Source organism: Gossypium raimondii, chromosome 11 (assembly GCF_025698545.1).
Source record: "Gossypium raimondii isolate GPD5lz chromosome 11, ASM2569854v1, whole genome shotgun sequence".
NCBI lineage: Eukaryota > Viridiplantae > Streptophyta > Magnoliopsida > Malvales > Malvaceae > Gossypium > Gossypium raimondii.
This window is the reverse complement of record NC_068575.1, coordinates 3,147,893-3,167,048: the sequence shown is the minus strand read 5'-3', so window position 1 is coordinate 3,167,048 and position 19,156 is coordinate 3,147,893. Positions and strand designations below refer to the sequence as shown.

Genomic DNA, 19,156 nt, shown 5'->3' with positions numbered 1-19,156 from the left:
GTTAGCTTTTCCAGAAAAGTAAGCCATTTTCTAGAAATCATTTTCTGGAATTCATTTTCAGTCTAACAAATGGACCCTTAATTCATTCCCTTTTACATAATCAAAATGTGTATTAGACCTGACCATGGGCCGGGTGGCCCGGCTCGGCCCGACGGCTCGCCAGAAATATGGGAGGGTTTGGGTAAAATATAGGTCCGAAATATGGGCTTGGGCAAAAAAAGAGGCCCGTTTAAAAAATGGGCCGGGCCTCGGACATAATTTTTTTGGCCTGGGCCCGGCCCGGCCCAAAAATATATTATATATATATATTTTTATGTTTAAAATATACTAGTTTAAGTTTTTAATTTTAGTTTAAGTTTTTTATATTTAAAATATACTATATTGTCCTCATTAACCTTGTTGTTTTGGTCCTCAAAGTAATTTGCTATGGTCTGATATGGTATAAGAGGTTTCGGTCCTATGAGCTAATTTAATTATATTTTCTTTTTGAAAATGCATGTCTGGTTTGGCAGAAACTCAAGTCCACAAGATTCACTGCCAATCAGCTAACCCTCTTGAAATTTGATGAAAGCAGTCTAGTTAACCAAAATGTGGTTCTACACTTATTTCCCCAAGTTTATTGGTCAAATGAAAAAAAAAAAAACATATCTGCCTAAGTACTGGAACTGGTAGTGAGAATCACTTAGTTTATGTATTATGTAATATTGGTAAATGATAGCAATTGTCTTGCACATGTAATATTGGTTGGTTTTAAGATAAAAAAAATGTAAACTTATTTGTTTACAAAAATACTTTTTAACAAAGACGACAAATACGAATGTAAATAAAAGGAATAAAAAGAAATCATTACAAAATAATAATAATAATAAAACATCAGGTTTGTTTTACTAATCAAATATTAAATTTTGTTACAACAATTATTACAATTAACAATTAATACAATTAATAATTTGATAATTTTACTAATCAACTGTTAGATTTTGTTACAACAATTAATACAATTAACAATTAATAATTTGATAATTTTACTAACAATTAATTTTAATAACAATTAGTTTTAATTTTATCAAAAAAATTAATTTTAATTAAAAACGGGCCGGGCCGGGCCGGGCTAGGCCCTATATTTTTTCCCGAGTCGGGCCTGGACAAAATCTCAGGCCCATATTTCGGGCCGGGCCGGGCCTAGGAAGCGGGCTGAAATTTTTTTGGGCCCGGCCCGGCCCATGGACAGGTCTAATGTGTATATTTTGATTGGTTTCACCTTTTTTTTATTAAAATTTTATTTCCACTATATATATTCACTTACATCTATATTTTATATTTGTAGGTTGAAGATGAAGCAAATTAAAACAAAATTGTGAGACAAAAATGAAGACGAAGCAAGTAATGATAAAATGAGAATCCTCTAATAAGGATCGATCATAATTTCAACTGAGTTAAAAATCATTTTATTTTTATTGGAGACCAACTTATGTGTTCGTTTAATCAGTCAAAACTGTTTTATATATTTGAAAGATTAAATATAATTTCTTAAAGGTACTTAAATAGATTTAATCCTTCTAATAAAGTATCATTTAAATTTCATGGCTTGAAGAAGAAATAATATTATTCCAACTCCTCAATTTATATTTTTTATAAAATATTTATGTTTAGACATTTATTTTTAATAGTTATTCAAATATGAATATATATATATATATATATATAAAGTATGCACTAATATTCAATTAGAAAAATTTTTGTGCGTGAGACACTAATTCATATTTTTTTCTTTTAAAAAATTCAATAGATTCATTTATCTCTCCTCACTGGACCTCCAGTTAGTTTCGCCATTATAATCTGCAAACATTGAATCAACGGCATTATTGAGCTTAACGGAAGAAAATGTTGGGAAAATGAAATACAGATGCAATCCTGTTGAAGTTGGCCTCCATTCAGCTCATGCAGCAAGGAGCAGCACATGCAGTCGAGCCAAGCTTGCAGGAGCTGAAGCACAATGCTGCTGTTGAGTTTCATTTTTCATTTTGTTACTCTAATGATCATTTTGTAATCAAGTTAGATTTGAACTTAGTTGGTATCTCCTTCATAATGTGTGCGGCCCCATGAAGACTGAGTCACTGAATAGAAGCAGGTACTTCATTCTGTTTATTGATGATTACTCAAGACTTTGCTGGATTTATTTTTTGAAGCAGAAATCAGAAGTGGCCTCAATGTTTTGCAAGTTTAAGGCTGCTGTAGAGACTGAAGCAGGCTGCAAGCTCAAGACTCTAAGGTCTGATAATAGAACTGAGTATACCTCAGCTCAGTTTCAAGCCTTTTATGCTGAAGCAGGCATTAAACATCAACTTACTAACACTTACACACCATTTAAGGCTCCATTTAAGGCATGGTTTGGGTTCAAGCCTTCACTGGCCCACCTGAGGGTCTTTGGCAACATATTCTATGTTTAGGTTCCAACAGTGAAGAGGGACAAGTTGGCCAAGAAGGCTCAACCTGGCATTCTGGTAGGCTACAGCACAGTCAAGAAAGGCTATAGAAACTTGGATCCTTCAAGAAACAAGGTGCTTGTGAGCAGAGATGTGGTGATTGATGAGAAAGTAAGTTGGAATTGGGAGAAAAATAAACTGGAGACAGTTCCTGAAGACTTGATGGCAAATCAAACTGAGCCAGATCAGAATGATTCTGAAATGGACATAGATGATGAACCAGTCAGGGGCACAAGACCATTGGCTGAAATTTATGAAAGAGCTCAAGTGGCTGAGGTTGAACCAAGCTGCTTTGAAGAGGCTGAAGCTCAGCAAGGCTGGAAATAGGCCATGACTGATGAAATCAATATGATTGATAAGAATCAGACATGGGAACTAGTTGAGAGACCAGGTAACAGGAAGGTTATTGGGGTAAAATAAGTGTTTCGAGCCAAGCACAATGCTGATAGGAGCTTGAATAAGCTGAAAGCAAGGCTAGTTGTCAAGGGGTTTAGCCAGAAGTATGGTTTTGATTACCTGGAAACCTTTGCACCAGTGGCCAAGCTAGACAACATCAGGCTGCTAATTGCCTTAGCAGCACAAATGCTGTGGAAAATTCATTAACTCGATGTGAAGTCAGCCTTCTTAAATGGATTTCTTGAAGAGGAGATCTATGTTGAACAACCTCAAGGTTTCAAAGTGGCTGGCAAAGAAGACATGGTTTACAAACTGAAGAAAGCCTTGTATGGCTTTAAACGGGCACCTAGGGCATGGCATAGTAGGATCGATAGCTACTTGGTCAGTTTGGGATTTGAAATGAGCATTAGTGAGCCAATATTATATGTCAAGAAGGAAGGAATAGAAACTCAGCTCATTGTATCCTTATATGTTGATGACCTGTTAGTGACAGGAGGAGACCAAAAAATGTTGGCTGATTTCAAAGCCAAAATGCAATAGATGTTTGAGATGTCTGATTTGGGACAAATGTCCTACTTCCTTGGTATGGAAGTGTCCCAACCTCAAAATGGAATCTTTTTGAGTCAGAAAACATTTGCAATGAATATTCTAACCAAGTTTTCTATGTTGAATTGCAAGGGAACAAACACACCAATTGTCATTGGAGAAAAGCTATCAAGCCAAGGTGTTTTTGAACAGGTTACTGAATCTGTTTATAGAAGCCTAGTTGGTTGCTTGCATTATTTAACTGCCACCAGACCAGACATCATGCTTGCTATGAGTTTACTTTCAAGATTTATGCATTGCTGCAATGAAAAACACTTTAAAGCTTCAAAAAAGGTCCTCAGGTACTTCAAAGGTAGCCTGAATTATGGAATGTTATATAACAAGGTTGAAAACTTTAAACTGATTGGCTATGCTGATAGTGATTAGGCTGGCTCAATGGATGATATGAAGAGTACCTTAAGGTATGTTTTTACATTTGGCTCAGCTATTTTCTGTTGAAGTTCAAAGAAGCAATCAGTTGTTGCTCAATCAACAGCTAAAGCAGAATATGTGGTAGTTGCAGGAGCTGTGAATCAAGCCATATGGCTAAGGAAGATCTTAGCTGACTTGAATATGCACCAAAAGGAAGCAACAGAGATCTATTGTGACAACCAATCTGCTGTTGCAATTGCAAAGAATCCAGTGTTCCGTGGGAGGACAAAACACTTCAAGATTAAGTTCCATTTTGTTAGGGAAATGGAGCAAGCTCGAGAAGTAGAGTTGATTCATTGCAATTCTGAAGGACAATTGGTAGACATCTTGACAAAGCCCCTTAGTGTGTCAAGGTTCGACAAATTAAGAAAGCAAATAGGAATTTGCAGTATGGAGTCGAAGGAGGAGTGTTGAAGTTGGCCTCCATACAGCTCATGCTGCAAGAAGTAGCACATGCAGTCGAGCCAAGCTTGCAGGAGCTGAAGCACGATGCTGCTATTGAGTTTCATTTTTCATTTTGTTACTCTAATGATCATTTTGTAATCAAGTTAGATTTGAACTTAGGGTGAGTTTGGATGGGCGGTGCGTTTACCTGTGATTAGTGTAAAAACAGCAGTGGCAGTGAGATTAGATACTGTAGTGATACTGTAGCGTGAGACAAAAAGTAAGCTAAACGCACCGCACCGTACCCAATCGGCCATCCAAACCCACCCTTAGTTGGTAAATCCTTCATGATGTAATTAGGTGTTGATTGACTGAAAATTCAACAAAGCAACATGTACAAGTTAATTTAGCAAGTTTCAATGTAACTTAGTGGTGTTTGGTAGTTGTTTAGGTGAAAACTTGTTTGTACTAACCAGCTTGTCTGACATATGTAATGGCTTAATGCCTTTGCTCAGTGTTGGCAATAAAAATTCAACTAGTTTTCATCCATATACTCTTCATTTTTCTTTGCTTTCAATTCGGTTCTGTTCTTAAGCAAATTTCTGCTTTGTTTCTTCTCCAAGTCACGAGTCTTGCTGTTCAAGTCATAGCTAAGCTAGCTTGCTTGTTGTTTATAACACCAACAGATCCTAAGCAACAAATACAACTTTGCATGAGAACCTAATCCCATCACCAAACTATTTTAAGTGCTTGGAACTTAAAAATGAGAGCTCTTTTTTATCCTGCTCTATCTTCTGCAACTAATGTAAAAGAGTTACAACAATGCACACACAAACAAAACGAATATGGCGGCCTTCAGCTTCATCAATACACTAAATACACCTAGGTGATCAAGATGGAGGGCTATACTTAAGATGTTGCTCATAGAAGCTGATTAACTGCAATGGAAGAAAAAAAACACAAAAGAAGTGCAAGAATTGTCAGCTCTTTGAGTCAATTTAATGAAGGAAAAGATCAGGCAAGAAAATGATCCATTACCAGTAGTGGATTGTTAGCTTTAAGATATTGGTTGTCCACCATAACCTCTTTTCCATCGGACCTGTCAAAATATGACAAACAAAATTTATCATCGACAACATGAACTTCAAGAAAGTGTAGCATTTGAGGACTCTCAGAGACTCCAACAACAGAATCACATCTAAGATCAGCAAGCTAAAAATTTTAGCATTCTAGAAGTTCACGTCCTAAAATTACTTGCTATGTTAGGGGCCACAAGTGGTAGCATCATCAATTTCTCGTAAATAAAATCCTCGGGAATGAAACAAACTGTTATTTGAAGGTAAAAAGAATATCCTGAAAGCCAAAAAGAAATGTCTAAATCAGGTCATACATAATCAGCACATAGTGCTTATGAAGTGTAGGACATTCTCCCAAATCAAGAACTAAAGAAAAACATGATGATTTCTAAGAAACTATATCCAAATACATGTGCAAACATGATAGTCACAACAGAAAAGAGTACATAAAATGCCCCAACAACAACCGAAACTCTAAAGAGCGACATGAATGATGAAAGTACATTAAGTGTTAATACATCGCAACATGATAAGTTGATATCTTACGCAAGCAAGAACCAAACTTCAATCCAATAACACCACACACCAATGGCAAAGCAAATTATTTTGAAGTCAGCTGAACTAAAACTTTAGAAATTTTTTAGAGTAATTAAATTGATTAGGATCTGAATGGGCGTATATGTTGAAGGCTAGAAGTTTCAGACTAAAAGGTACTAAGCACTGCATGGATATGATTTCAAGACAAGATACGTCAGCCAATTAAGGTACAAAGGCAAGCAATCATACATTTTTGCAAGCTAATTGCATTCCATTTACTTCTTATAGAAAAAAAGAGAATGAAAATTCATAGCAATGCTCAAAATATAGTTGCAAGATTCATTCGGTTCAAAGGTGATTGAAATAGAGTTTGTAACAAACCTGATTGCCAAGAAGGTTACTGACACATCTTGAGTGTTGGCTAAAACGGAAGCCGAAAATCTACAGGCTTGAGGATCTTGGTTATGACAGATTGACAGGTACACTTAAAGAATTATCAATGGGGGACCTATGACTCGAACTGTCTGCTGCTAAACCAAGATTTACGATTTCCATCCTGCATCTGTAATTGCATAGCCAACATCGACATTTGTAGCATTTTGAGTCAAATTAGGTCCGGAAGAGGCTGGATCCTGTTTAAACCTCTCAACAGAACCAGACTTCCTTCTTTTAGCTCCCGTGCGACTCTGAACTGATTCCCCACGGTCAACCTTTGGTAACCCATTTACAGGTCCATCACCTTCAGCAGCTCTGCCTTCTTGAAACCGAATTGCAAGCTTATCTGTATTGCCCCCTTCAGAAGATAATGCACCTTTTAGCTCACTAAGTTTGGTATCATAATCATTTTCATGCTTTGTCTCGTCAATTTTCTTTGAACCGTTTGCAGAATTGTTATCCTTAACTCTTTTAGCTGTCACTGTTATTTGTTTCATTGAAAAGACCAAGATGCTGGACGGGATGAGCTCCAGGAATTCCTTTGTTAGGCGAGATTACAAAGACTATTCCATGGCCATGGAAGTATCCCGGTACAATTGCAAAAAATGAATGTGGTAGAAAAGGAGGAAACACTACCATTTTTGGAGACCAAATGGTAGTAATTTTGCTATTAATTTTGTATTATACATAAAGTTAGATTTAGTCTATATTCTCTTGATCATTTTTAATCATTATATTTTTAGAATTTTAGTCTTAATGCAAACGTTAATAGTTAAATCTATTAACTGATTTTTTATAGTAACATGTAGAAATAGTAAGCTAACATAACATTACACATGCCATAGTATATTTGCCGCATCAAATTTTAAAAATAACAAAACCTATCTTAATAAATTTAATTGCTACCATTTAATCTCATGTTCTATGTTCCCTTGAAGTTGAGCACCTTGATCCACTAAACCTTTCCTCTTTGTATACCCTCCTCAAGCACAAGCAAACGGCAGCCCCAACTAATATACCCACACTTGCCACTGGAACCATGATCCAAACCCACAGTTGATTGCCATTTCCTCCTATATCAGTATCAGAAAACGCCCACGATTTCACACAGTTGAGCTCAGTTTCATTGCTTGTTGAACCAAAGAATCCCATGAAAATCTTCTGCGGAAGATAAGTAGAGAGATCTACAGGCTAAGAAAAGCATAAGTGTCTGGTTGTCCCCAATGAAAACTGACACGTTTCAGCCGTCATAACACAGATGCACCCTTAAATCCTGACCTCCGGCTGAAATGTAAACATCGTAGTTGCTTAAAGAAACTTGCTTGGTCGACTGGATTCTGTTTATATTTAACCCAATATGGTTGCCCTCCATGTCTTGCTCATCACTCTTCCTGGTGTCAAATTCCACCGCCACACTGGCTTGAGAAGAACCATTTGTGTTCGCATTTACCATCCCCAGCCACCATCCTTGGCTGTTGTCCGGTAGGCTGGAGTTGTCGTTTATTAAAAAGGCAATGCCTTCGCCACCACGAGAGGTTTGGTTGAGGATATTGAGGACGAACTCATATTGAAAGAAGCAATGGTGGTGTGGTTGCCTTTCCAAAGCCGAAATGGTTTCTTGTAAAGAGCTCGTCCAGAAAATTTTTCCATGGAACCTCCATTAACATCTGGAGTAACTTGGATGGCTCCAAGAACCATGTAAGAATCCCTACTCAAGATATGCTAGCTTTCATCTTCTTTCTGGAAAATTGAACTAAAAACAGGTTGCTTGAACAAGAAAAAACTGCTGGGATTAAAAAATAGGCTAAAAGAGAAGACCCCATGCTAGCTGCAAAATGTGGCTAATCCCATTCATTCAAAGTCCAAAACGGAGTAATGACTTCCCCTGGTTTTCCAAAAATCAGTGCTAAAGTTCCCAACCCATATATAGTGTTGACAAATTACCAATTGCTGCAATACTGTATGCATATTCTACGATAATCATAAATTTTCAACATATCAATTCTTTTTTACTCATAATCACGTAAACATAATTATGACTAAAAAAATACAGACTGTATGCTTGTTCTATGCTGTTTTGCCAGACAGTTCTTTCCCCCCACTTAACATTGCTGTTCCAAGGGGGTAATTTTTTCTTGAATAAGTTAGTTCCTAATTTCAACAAAAGAATCAGTCTACGCACCTTTCCAATATTATTTATATATTTTGTTGGATTTAAATCTTACAAATCATTTAAAGTTATCGTGAAATCTTGTAACTTGTTCAAATAATTAGATTGATATTGAAAACTAGTCATTCGAACACGTTAAAAAGAATAAATTTTAAAATTAATAAAATAATCAAGTTTATTTTATTTTATTTTATTAAAATTTATCTTTAAAAAATCATATTTTAATTAACTAATTACTATACTTATTATTTAATTGAATAATATGACTACTCGACTGAATCAGTGAACCTGAAAGCTACAATAATATTTACCGAACAAAGAACAGCAATGGCTCATACCATTAAAATCAAAATTGCCTTTAAGTCCTCTAGATATCTTGAGCTGTGAAATAATACACTCCAACAACAAATGCACAAGAAACATCTTTTATCGCATGTTACCTTCTCGCAATACGTCAATCATATTATATATACGCTTGTCTGCATTCGACTTAACCTGCACTTGAACAATATCCACAATCAAACACACTGATATAAACATAAAACTAAACCAACACCCTAGTCTCGCCATGACATTTGTTATAATCAACATTATGATCCCTAAGTGCTACTCTCCCTACCCTTAAGCAGTAAATACAACAGGATATTGTTAACTTAACCAAACTGCATGCTCAATTTCTCTGAAATTTAAATATAGACTAGTGCCACAAACTTTAAGTTCACAGAAATCGAAGGCAGTAACAGTAAAAACATTCGGTGAAACACTAGGATAGATTCAAACTGGCAAGAGAAACATAAATAACATCACCTTCTTAGCAAGGAAAAGTATAGCATCAACAGTTCCCTCCGCGTATATCGATCTGCCGCAAACATTATGCTGAAACTCAAACGACACTCTGCAGAAGAATTTTCAATCGGAGATAAAAGGTCATTTGATAGTTACATGTTGAACAAGATGTAAGGTACAGGTGAAAAAGTTAAGTCAATACGTTTGATCAGGTGATGTTAGATGATACAAATGAAAGGCATGACCAGACAGATGTTCTTCTGGTACTCCCACCATCTCAATCTGCTGCTTGGGATCCCGGAGCATCTGTATCTGAAAAAAGAAAAGGGGACAAGTTAGAAGTCCAAAACCTTGAAAGAACCATATAATAAAGGAATTTACGTCATTCCCAAGGGTCAAAATCTCCCAACCTTCTCCTACCCCCGTCCCCAGCCCCTAACCTATAAGATAAAAGAACTTGATTTCTCTTTCAATTACAATTAAGAATATGTGAGAGCCACACACCTGATCCATGTCAAATGACACCCCCAATTTCTGAAAGCAAGAAATAATAGCCTTAGCAGTACCAGAAGTGTCCAATTTGCCTGCTTGATGGGACTCCATCACCTAATCAAGATTAATGAAGATTAGCAATATGCAACCAATATGACAAAACACTAAAGATGGTGCCTAAGTAAACTTATTATAAATAATATTTAAGAAAAGGAGGCATCCCTAAGGACTATCATATCCGAAGACCAAGAAAAGCAACTGTAAACACAAGCCCAAGAAAACTTGTTACAAACAAATTCCATATGGTATGTAAACACTAATGGATAAATCCATCCACAAATGTAAGATCCAAAAGCTAACTGCTCCAAGTCATGCTATTTCTTCACAATGTATCAAACCAGCTTCTTGATATTGCTTCAAACAGTTGTATTTTGCAGCCTCAATTGTTTACAAGTTATAACATTATTGGTTACACCTAATCAGCCTAATTTGAAATATTGTTTTTTCAAGCACTTTCAAAACAAATAACCTTATTTAAAGAAGTACCTGTAGGGAATATCCAGAGAAGGCTCCAGGAAACTGCTCAGCCATGATCTCCATCGCTGCAAGAAATGCAACAACCTAAAAAAACCATCAGTATTAAGCAACCAAAAAAGGAAATCTATAATTCCAATAGTTAAAATAGTATTTCAACTGACTAAAGGTTAGATGACCTGTTTCCCCATTTGTGGCGAGATCACAGCATAAACCTTTGACTCTTCAACAGTCTTATAGAGTTGATCCCTGTCTCCACCAGTGGTGCCCATAACAAAAGGTACTCCAACTTTGCCATAGAGCTCAGCATTATCTATATTTATCAAACACCCCAATACCATAAACAATTTAAAAAGGTAATTAATAGAGAGATCAAATCATAACATCGGACTTGAATAGCATGCATAAATTTATTTAACAAGTCGTAACTTTTTTAATGATAAGCTGAGAAGAAAGTAATTCAATCATAGTATAGAATATCACCACAAAATATCGCTTCAAATTTTGGAGACATTATTCCACACACTATCGAAATGCTTCTCACTCAAGTTCATTTTAGTTCCTTTTTCATCAAATATGAAATATGATTTAGTTTTAAATGCATGTTCCTGAATAGATTACCATTAATTGTGGCAGGCACGGTGTAGTCTACCATGATCAGGTTTGGATACTCCTGAAAGACAGAAGCAAGGATGCTTTCTCTATCAGACGGACCATGCACAAGAATCTTTTTCCCGCACACTTCAACAGTCTGTCCAGACTTCTTCTCTGCATCAAAAGACACAGGAACAACGTAAAGGCCAGCAGAATCTGCTGCTTGGATAACAGACTTTCCCATTTTTCCGGTACAACCATTTACCTGCAGCAGGAAAAGAAACAGCAGGCAATGGGGTGAATGTTAAACAATGTTATCTGTTAACCTATCTTCTCATACCATTTAGCAAGAGGAACAAGGTAAAATTCAGAAGAGCAACCAAGCTGAGAAAGTAAAGACATAGAAACAATAAATGACAATTATCATAGATGAAAAGGTTGATAATATATGTGGGATCAAACCATAATACATACTTACAATAATACTCACCGCCAATTAATATGGCATTTTAGTTATGTTTGGTTAAATCCTACTCTTAAGGAGAAATTCTTTCACTCATAATAATCAGAATCCAAAAAAATAGCTATTAGAATAGCCAGAACAAACTGAAATAGCTTTCGGTAATCCCCAGTCCATTCCCCATAGCAAATGCTCATATTAACACAGCTAAGCAAAGTAGATGATCTAATCTTGTCCACCCCCAAAGTTGCTATCTATCTACATGTCAAGTCACCAAACCCCAAATCCGTGTGACAAAGATGTTAAAAGTAAGTTCTGTTGGTAAAATACACACAAAATCAAAATGCCCATATAGAAAAAGACTCTTCCTTTGCCATTGATCGATTTAAAGCTTTACTCACTTATGACCAAACACAGTGGCAACATACACCACATAGAGATAAATCCAACTGAAAATTTCAACTTTTTTTTTTCTCCTTTTAACAGAGAAAAGAAAAACGGGTACCATGATTGGGATGGTAATGTTTGGAGAATTAGATCTCAGGTCATGTTCAACAGTTCCAATCGACGTAGACAAGGATAATGCGATAGGAACCAAACGAAATGTTATTTTCTTTGGAACAACACCTTGTCTTGTCTTGCTTCTGGACAAGAAAGGTAGCTTCTCAAACCGAAGTACGTTGGAAGAGGCCTTAAGGAGGGAAGCCATTTTTGAACTGTGAAAATGAAGGGAAAAAAGGAAAATGAAGATGGTTTGATTAGATAAAAAGTACGAGTCTAGAGTTTATTAATTCAACAGAAGCAAATCATGAATCTTATCGTATGCTATCATGGATAGAAGTTAATCAACTTATGCATATAAACACAAACATGAATTCACTCCGTTTGCACATCACAAAGCACAAAGGTAAGGGGGATAAAAAAATATGATTACATTCAAAAAGAATGCAAATATACCATGTTGACCATAGCTGGTTTGGTAGGCAAACAGAATCAAAGCTCAACATTATGAAGCCAAATGAATATTTAAACAATATTAATTTCCCAAAGGCAATTCGTGGAAACAATTATAACAAAAACAACATAGTTTATTACTACGTTTTTCTAACAGCAATAGTCATTTGTTTATTCTCAAGTATAAAAGAACCTTTTTACACAACCAGAAAAAGAAAAAGAAAAAGAAATCCTTTCTACCATGGCTTTCTCTACATTCTAATATATCCCTATTAATCATATTGCTAATGCCAAATTATCCCCAAAGACTTCTCCTTTGGAAAGTTGCAAAGATTAATTATTTTCATCGGAGAAGAATCGCATTGGGATTGGAACTGGGGTTGGGTTCGTGAATACGCCAGAACACTAAAGCTTAACCTACAGACAAGCATTAGCTTTCTTAATAATGGAGTCAAAGTTTTATTTAAGAAAGCTGAAAATGTATATATAGATGAAGTGAAATGTGTGGAGATTTTGTTAGATTTATCAGAAGTTGGGAATTATTTTCAGCAGTTGAAGAATCTGCATATCCAAAATGGCGCGGTGATCCAATATATCATTAAAGGTAATAATGTTGTTAGCAAAATTGAATTTCTTCAACCTCATTAACTTTTGCTAAACCTCATTAGCTTTTGCTAAAGCAACAACGTTCGACTTTCATATCTCCACCAGAAACTGCCCTTTTCAACCAAAAGGTATTCAATATTTTTTCCTTCTTCAAGTGCATGCATTTTGATCCACTTTCCAACTTTGTTAAATTCAGTTAAGGTTTTTATATAACGTATAGGAAAATAGTCAACCAGAAAAAGAAAAGATGAATAGAACACAATGAGTTTATACCCCCCACAAAGAAAAAATAACAGAGTATCATGTAATGCTTTCCTTCTTACAAATTCAGCTTTTGTCTATATTGAATGACAATTAATACTCACATATATATATAGATAATTTCTTGTATATGTTATATGGAAACTTACAATCATAAAAATTAAAAACAATATTTGGTCTCCTTTTATAGCATTTGAAAAATTTCAAACTTAATAAGAAGGAATTCTAGGGTGAGCTTTTTAAAATAAACCTTTCTTCAACTCTAATTACACAACACACTACTATAATTACAGAAATTACTCAATCATGCAAAACAATACTCAATTACACAAATTATTACAATTTATGTAATATTTTGTGTTATTATAATTATGCAAAATATTATTCAATTACACAAGACATTATCCATTTAGACAAATTATTACAATTTCATAATGTTTTGTTTAAACTCAATTATATGAACTATTACAAATTTTATAATATTTTGAGTATTTTTGGAGCTAATGAAAATATCATATTAAGGAGCTCTTTTTTGAATTTTCACTCAATAAGATTAGATTTGGTAAGTAAATAAGTATGCTGTGCAGATATTGTTTCCTAAGCTAGAGAAGTTGAAACTATCCTCAATTGGCATTGAAAGAATATGGCTTCCCCAAGCATTTTGCTCAACTCAAAATTTGACAAGCTTGATCATTGAGGGTTGCATCAACATAAAGCATGTGGTATCCGACTCCATGATTAAATATTTGCAGCAGCTCAAATGCTTGGAAGTAAGTGAATGCAAATGCATGCAGGAGATAATATCAATGGAGAAGCAGATCGAAGAAGCATTCTAAAACAGAGGATTAATTTGCTTCCCTCGATTGAACTCCCTCAAATTGAAAGATCTTCAGAAACTCATTGGATTTTTCCATGAAGATTATACTGTTGACTTCCCAGCCTTAAAGATTCTTGAGATAGAAAACAGTCCAGACTTGAAGGCATTCATCCATAAATCTATCGACAAAGATAACCCTACTGGTGGAGTTTTGTTCAATGAAAAGGTACTGTTTTTAACGCAGTGAATTGTACCTTATTTCCATTTCTCTTGTTATAATTAACTCTTCTAATCATTTCTTCCACAGACATGAATACTGACATCAACTATATTACTTCTGTTAAATTCACCATCTCTAAACAACATAAATTCAAGGATTAACTAAACATAACAATAAAAAGAATTCAAAACCCCAAAAAGAACAAATCTTGCAGAGACCCAAAATTAAAAAAAAAAAGGAAACATGATTACATATGGCTTGTAAATTGAAGGTTTAGTTGACCTGTAATGAATATGGATTTCCTTTGAAATAAATTGAAGCCTTGAGTGGAGCCTGGAAAGAAGCAGAAATGGCGATAACTAGGCGCAGGCAAGGCAACCAAGAAGAGGAATAAATTAGGAGGAATGGAAAGCTTAAAAGCCCAAAACACTTACGAATTTTGTACATTCAAGATTGGGGTTTTGATCAAAAGGACTCCCTTTTCGTCTCAAATAGTAAGTTTGTAAATGTAGCCCTCAGGCTTGCAAACCCGATATGGCTTGTAATCGTAAATGGGTTATTGGATTAATTTGGCTCAAACCAATGAGACCCCTTATAATTTCCACAAAACTATATAACCTTCTAATTTTTTTTAAAAAGGCTAACGGATTTATTAGAAAAATACATTATTAAAGAAAAGTTTATCTTCAACTATCCTGATCAAATAAATTATTCTATTAAACCTATAAATAGACAACACACATGGAGAAGATGAATCAATTGGAGGAGTGTTGTGCTGATTTTTTATTTGTATTTTTGCACTCTATTGTTATGTTTTATTTGTGAGAAATTAAACTTTTGTAAGACTGGAATAAAACCATCATTGAGCAAGACTGTAGAATAAAATTGTTTCCAAACTGCATTAACAAGTGATTGTATGCAAATCTTTAATTATCTGTTCAAACTTGCATCTTTTTTCGTATCTTGTTTTTTAAACGGAGTTAACGAGTGAATAAAGTAATACCTGATTTAAAACTTCAAATACCAAACTGATACAAAAAATTCTTTAGATACCAAAATGATAATTGGATGCTACTTTGAAAGGCAAATAGTGCATTAACCCTATGATAAATTACAAAAAAAGAACATATATTCTTAAATCTAGTAGAAATGTAACTTCTGATTGCAAATGGGAAAACTATATATTCATTAAAAACAAACTAATACAGCATAGGACTCCATACAATGCAATATTGCTAGGTATAGGATACCAAGGGAACGACCCTACCATTGCAGGCAAATATGCTCATAGTAAAATTCAGCACAAAAAATAGGTTTCTTCACCAGGCCAAGCTCCTTGTGTGGTCTACATGGAGAAAAAAGACAAAAAAAAAGTGGTATTTCAAGTGAGCTTCATCACACTTTATATGAGGAAAGTTTGATGGTAGTTATAACAACGTTAAATGTCCAATTAAGCAACACTAATGGTAATTATAACCACGCTAAATGTCCAATTAAGGCACACTAATGGTAGTTATAAGAGAGAGCTACCGTTATATCAGTCAGCTTGGCACTTGAAAATGAGAGCTCTTGCTTATCCTGCTCTATCTTCTGCGACTAAATAGAGTTACAACAATGCATACACAAACAAAATCAATATGGCGGCCTTCAGCTTCATCAATACATAAATACGCCTAGGTGATCAAGATGGAGGGCTATACTTAAGATGTTGCTCATAAAAGCTGATTAACTGCAATGGAAGAAAAAAAAAAAACGAGCAAGAATTGTCAGCTCTTTAAGTCAACTTAATGAAGGAAAAGATCGGGCAAGAAAATGAGCCATTACCAGCAGTGGATTGTTAGCTTTAAGATATTGGTTGTCCACCATAACCTCTTTTCCATCGGACCTGTCAAAATGTGATGAACAAAATTTATAATTGACAATATGAACTTCAAGAAAGTGCAGCATTAATTTGAGGATTCTCAAAGACTCCAACAACAGAATCACATCTAAGATCAGCAAGCTAAAAACTTGAGCATTCTAGCTGTTCATGTCTTAAAATTACCAGCTATGTTAGGGGCCATGAGTGATAGCATTATCAATTTCTCATAAATAAAATTCTAGGGAGTGAAACAAAAAGTTATTAGAAGGTAAAAAATATATTCCAAAAGCCAAAAGGAATTGTCTCAATCAGGTCATACAAACTCAATCAGCACATAGTGCTTATGAAGTGTAGGACATTCTCCCAAATTGAGAACTAAAGATAAACCAGAACTAAAGAATGCTCCAACAACCACCAAAATTCTAAAGAGAGATATGAAAGTACATTAAGTGTTAATACATCACAAATTGATAAGTTGATAACTCACGCAAGCAAGAACCAGACTTCAATCCAATAACACCACACACCAATAGCAAAGCAAAATTATTTTGAAGTCAGCTGAACTAAAACTTTAGAACTTTTTAGAGAAATTAAATTGATTATGATCTGAATGGGCGCATATGTTGAAGGCTAGAAGTTTCAGCCTAAAAGGTACTAAGCAATGCATAGATATAATTTCAAGACATGATAAGTCGGCCAATTAAGGTACAAAGGCAAGCAATCGTACATTTTTGCAAGTTAATTGCATTCCATTTACTTCTTATAGAAAAAGAGAATGAAAAATCATAGCAATGCTCAAAATATAGCTGCGAGATTCATTCGGTTCAAAGGTAGTTGAAATAGAGTTTGTAACAAACCTGAGTGCCAAGAAGGTTACTGACACATCTTGAGTGTTAGCTGATACAGAAGCCGAAAATCCTACAGGCTTGAGGATCTTGGTTATGACAGGTACATTTAAAGAATTATCAATTGGGGACCTATGACTCGAACCGTCTGCTGCTAAACCAAGATTTACGATTTCCATCTCTGCATCTGTAATTGCATAGCCAACATGGACATTTGTAGCATTTTGAGTCAAATTAGGTCCAGATGAGGCTGGATCCTGTGTAAACCTCTTAACAGAACCAGACTTCCTCCTTTTAGCTCCCGTGCGACGATCACTCTGAACTGATTCCCCAAGATCAACCTTTTGTAACCCATTTACAGGTCCATCACCTTCAGAAGCTTTGCCTTCTTGAAACCGAATTGCAAGCTTATCTGTATTGCCCCCTTTAGAAGACAATGCACCTTTTAGCTCACTAAGCTTGGTATCATAATCATTTTCATCCTTTGTCTCGTCAATTTTCTTTGAACCGTTTGCAGAACTGTTATCCTTAACTCTTTTAGCTCTTCTGACATTGCTGCTATTTCCATTACGCTCTCCTTCTCGTGCCAACACTATAACTGTACTTGAAGCAGAAAGATCAGCAATACCGGAATTGTCAAAGGGAACCAAGGGAGTCTTATCAACACCACCAAGTTCAAGACCAGTCACATTATATGTAGAACCAGAAGAACAAGGCTGCTTCTTCTTGGACTGTGTATGAGGACCACCATACTTGCGTTTTCGCTTTCGACTATGCTTCCCTGAACGCAAGCTTCAAACCCGAAATGAAATTAAGTACATGCTTATATGGAAAAAGACAAATTGATTATGTCCACCTTATTTGAACGAAACCAGTGAAACCTTACCTTTCCTCAAATGCATCAATTACGTCAGAACAAGACTGTAGATTCTCCAATGGCTCCCATGTATTTGCAGTTTCCGGCCATCCACGCCTTCAAAATCAATAATTTCATTACCATTTTCTTAAGAGAACAGCTCATACAGTCTAAAGCCAAACCAAAAACAAAAAGAAGGATACTCAGGGAAAGGGTACTCACCATTTGATGAGATATTGAAGCTGACCCTATCATACATAAACACACTTATAATTAGCAACAAGTGAAGCTAAAAACAACCTAATAAAAAGAATTCAACCCCCCCCCCCCCATTTTGGCATCTTAAATTTTGAATACAAAAGAACCCAGTTGAGCTGTCTGTTTGGTCCAATAGAAGACCCAAAAAATAACTATTAAAGCAAAATCGTACCTTTCGAACCCTTTTACGACGAATAGCTTCAATCTCAAAGAACCCATCATCAAGCTTAGTTCTTTCATCTTCTTTCCTTTCCCCATTTTCTTCTTCTTTTCCTTCTTCTTCTTCCTCTTCTTCTTCTTCTTCATCATCCTCATCATCATCATCTTCTTCCTCCTCTTGCTCCTCTTCTTCTTCCTTTTTCTCCCCAAGTCCTTCAGTTTCAACTATTTCCTCCTCAGTCCCTCCCTTTTTCTTCTCTTTCACACTACCCCCTCTTCCCCCTCCTTCACTCTGAGACACCCTTTTCCTTCCTCCTTTCATTTCTAAAACAAAAACCCAAAATCCCAACTCAAGTAAAAACCCTTCTGTTTTGTTTTTTTGCAGTGAATTTTTGAGCTGAAGAAACGAGAAATAAAAGGGTTTTGCTTTTGGGGGAATTAGACCCGAGTTCACTGATCAAACCCGGATTCTATGATCTTTTCATAGTCTAAAATATTAAGTTTTCTGATTTGGATATCCTGCCTTTGCCGCCTTCCCAATTGTTTCCGCCAAAACCTTGCTCTTTTTTTACTAGAATTTATCGAGGTTGTAAGAATTAGATCTCCAGTCTAGTCAAACCGAGTAGATTTTTAGTTTTTTATTTAATTTCTTCAATAATGAAAAAAATATTTAAATATATTTTATAAATAACAATCACAAAATTAAATAGTTAAACTTAAACTCAATTAAGTCTTTTTCTTTTACCAATTATAAATTAGTTGCACCAGATTTTAACAATTCAATCTATTTTCTATTGATTTACTTTTATCTATTAAATCGATTAGAGTATCAATTTTCAATTTAAATAATAGATTCAATTCGATTTTGAGAACTATAAATTTATTATAGTAAAAAGAATTTTAAAATTTTATTTAATTTTTAGACAACTTCTACTACTATCTATATCCATAC

General features: G+C 35.2%; 2 protein-coding genes across 6 annotated transcripts; both read right to left on the bottom strand.

Moving 5' to 3' along the window:
• Positions 1 to 5,080: 5,080 nt before the first annotated feature.
• Positions 5,081 to 18,801, bottom strand: LOC105761503 (chromo domain-containing protein LHP1). 3 transcript variants are annotated; one of them, XR_008190705.1, is made up of 7 exons: positions 18,218 to 18,797; positions 18,010 to 18,035; positions 17,818 to 17,904; positions 16,944 to 17,723; positions 16,050 to 16,110; positions 15,756 to 15,954; positions 15,267 to 15,570 (listed from the first exon to the last, which is right to left on the bottom strand). XR_008190705.1 is itself a non-coding variant. In XM_012579341.2 (6 exons), exons 1-6 carry the CDS (start codon positions 18,524 to 18,526, stop codon positions 5,174 to 5,176), a joined length of 1,311 nt encoding a protein of 436 aa, XP_012434795.1. In that variant the 5' UTR covers positions 18,527 to 18,800; the 3' UTR covers positions 5,081 to 5,173. The 3 variants fall into 3 exon arrangements, 2 of the variants coding, with proteins under 2 accessions (XP_012434795.1, XP_052479240.1); XM_012579341.2 differs by lacking the exons at positions 15,267 to 15,570; positions 15,756 to 15,954 and adding an exon at positions 5,081 to 5,221 and having other exon boundaries at positions 18,218 to 18,800; XM_052623280.1 differs by lacking the exons at positions 15,267 to 15,570; positions 15,756 to 15,954; positions 16,050 to 16,110 and adding exons at positions 5,159 to 5,221; positions 5,322 to 5,382 and having other exon boundaries at positions 18,218 to 18,801.
• On the bottom strand, positions 7,097 to 14,762 carry LOC105761505 (4-hydroxy-tetrahydrodipicolinate reductase 2, chloroplastic). 3 transcript variants are annotated; one of them, XM_052623282.1, is made up of 10 exons: positions 14,660 to 14,759; positions 14,508 to 14,558; positions 11,995 to 12,083; positions 10,935 to 11,172; positions 10,493 to 10,626; positions 10,326 to 10,400; positions 9,792 to 9,893; positions 9,490 to 9,599; positions 9,309 to 9,396; positions 7,097 to 8,996 (listed from the first exon to the last, which is right to left on the bottom strand). In XM_052623282.1, exons 1-10 carry the CDS (start codon positions 14,670 to 14,672, stop codon positions 8,928 to 8,930), a joined length of 969 nt encoding a protein of 322 aa, XP_052479242.1. In that variant the 5' UTR covers positions 14,673 to 14,759; the 3' UTR covers positions 7,097 to 8,927. The 3 variants fall into 3 exon arrangements, with proteins under 3 accessions (XP_052479242.1, XP_012434797.2, XP_052479241.1); XM_012579343.2 differs by lacking the exon at positions 14,660 to 14,759 and having other exon boundaries at positions 11,873 to 12,083; positions 14,508 to 14,656; XM_052623281.1 differs by lacking the exon at positions 11,995 to 12,083 and having other exon boundaries at positions 14,508 to 14,762.
• Positions 18,802 to 19,156: the final 355 nt, after the last annotated feature.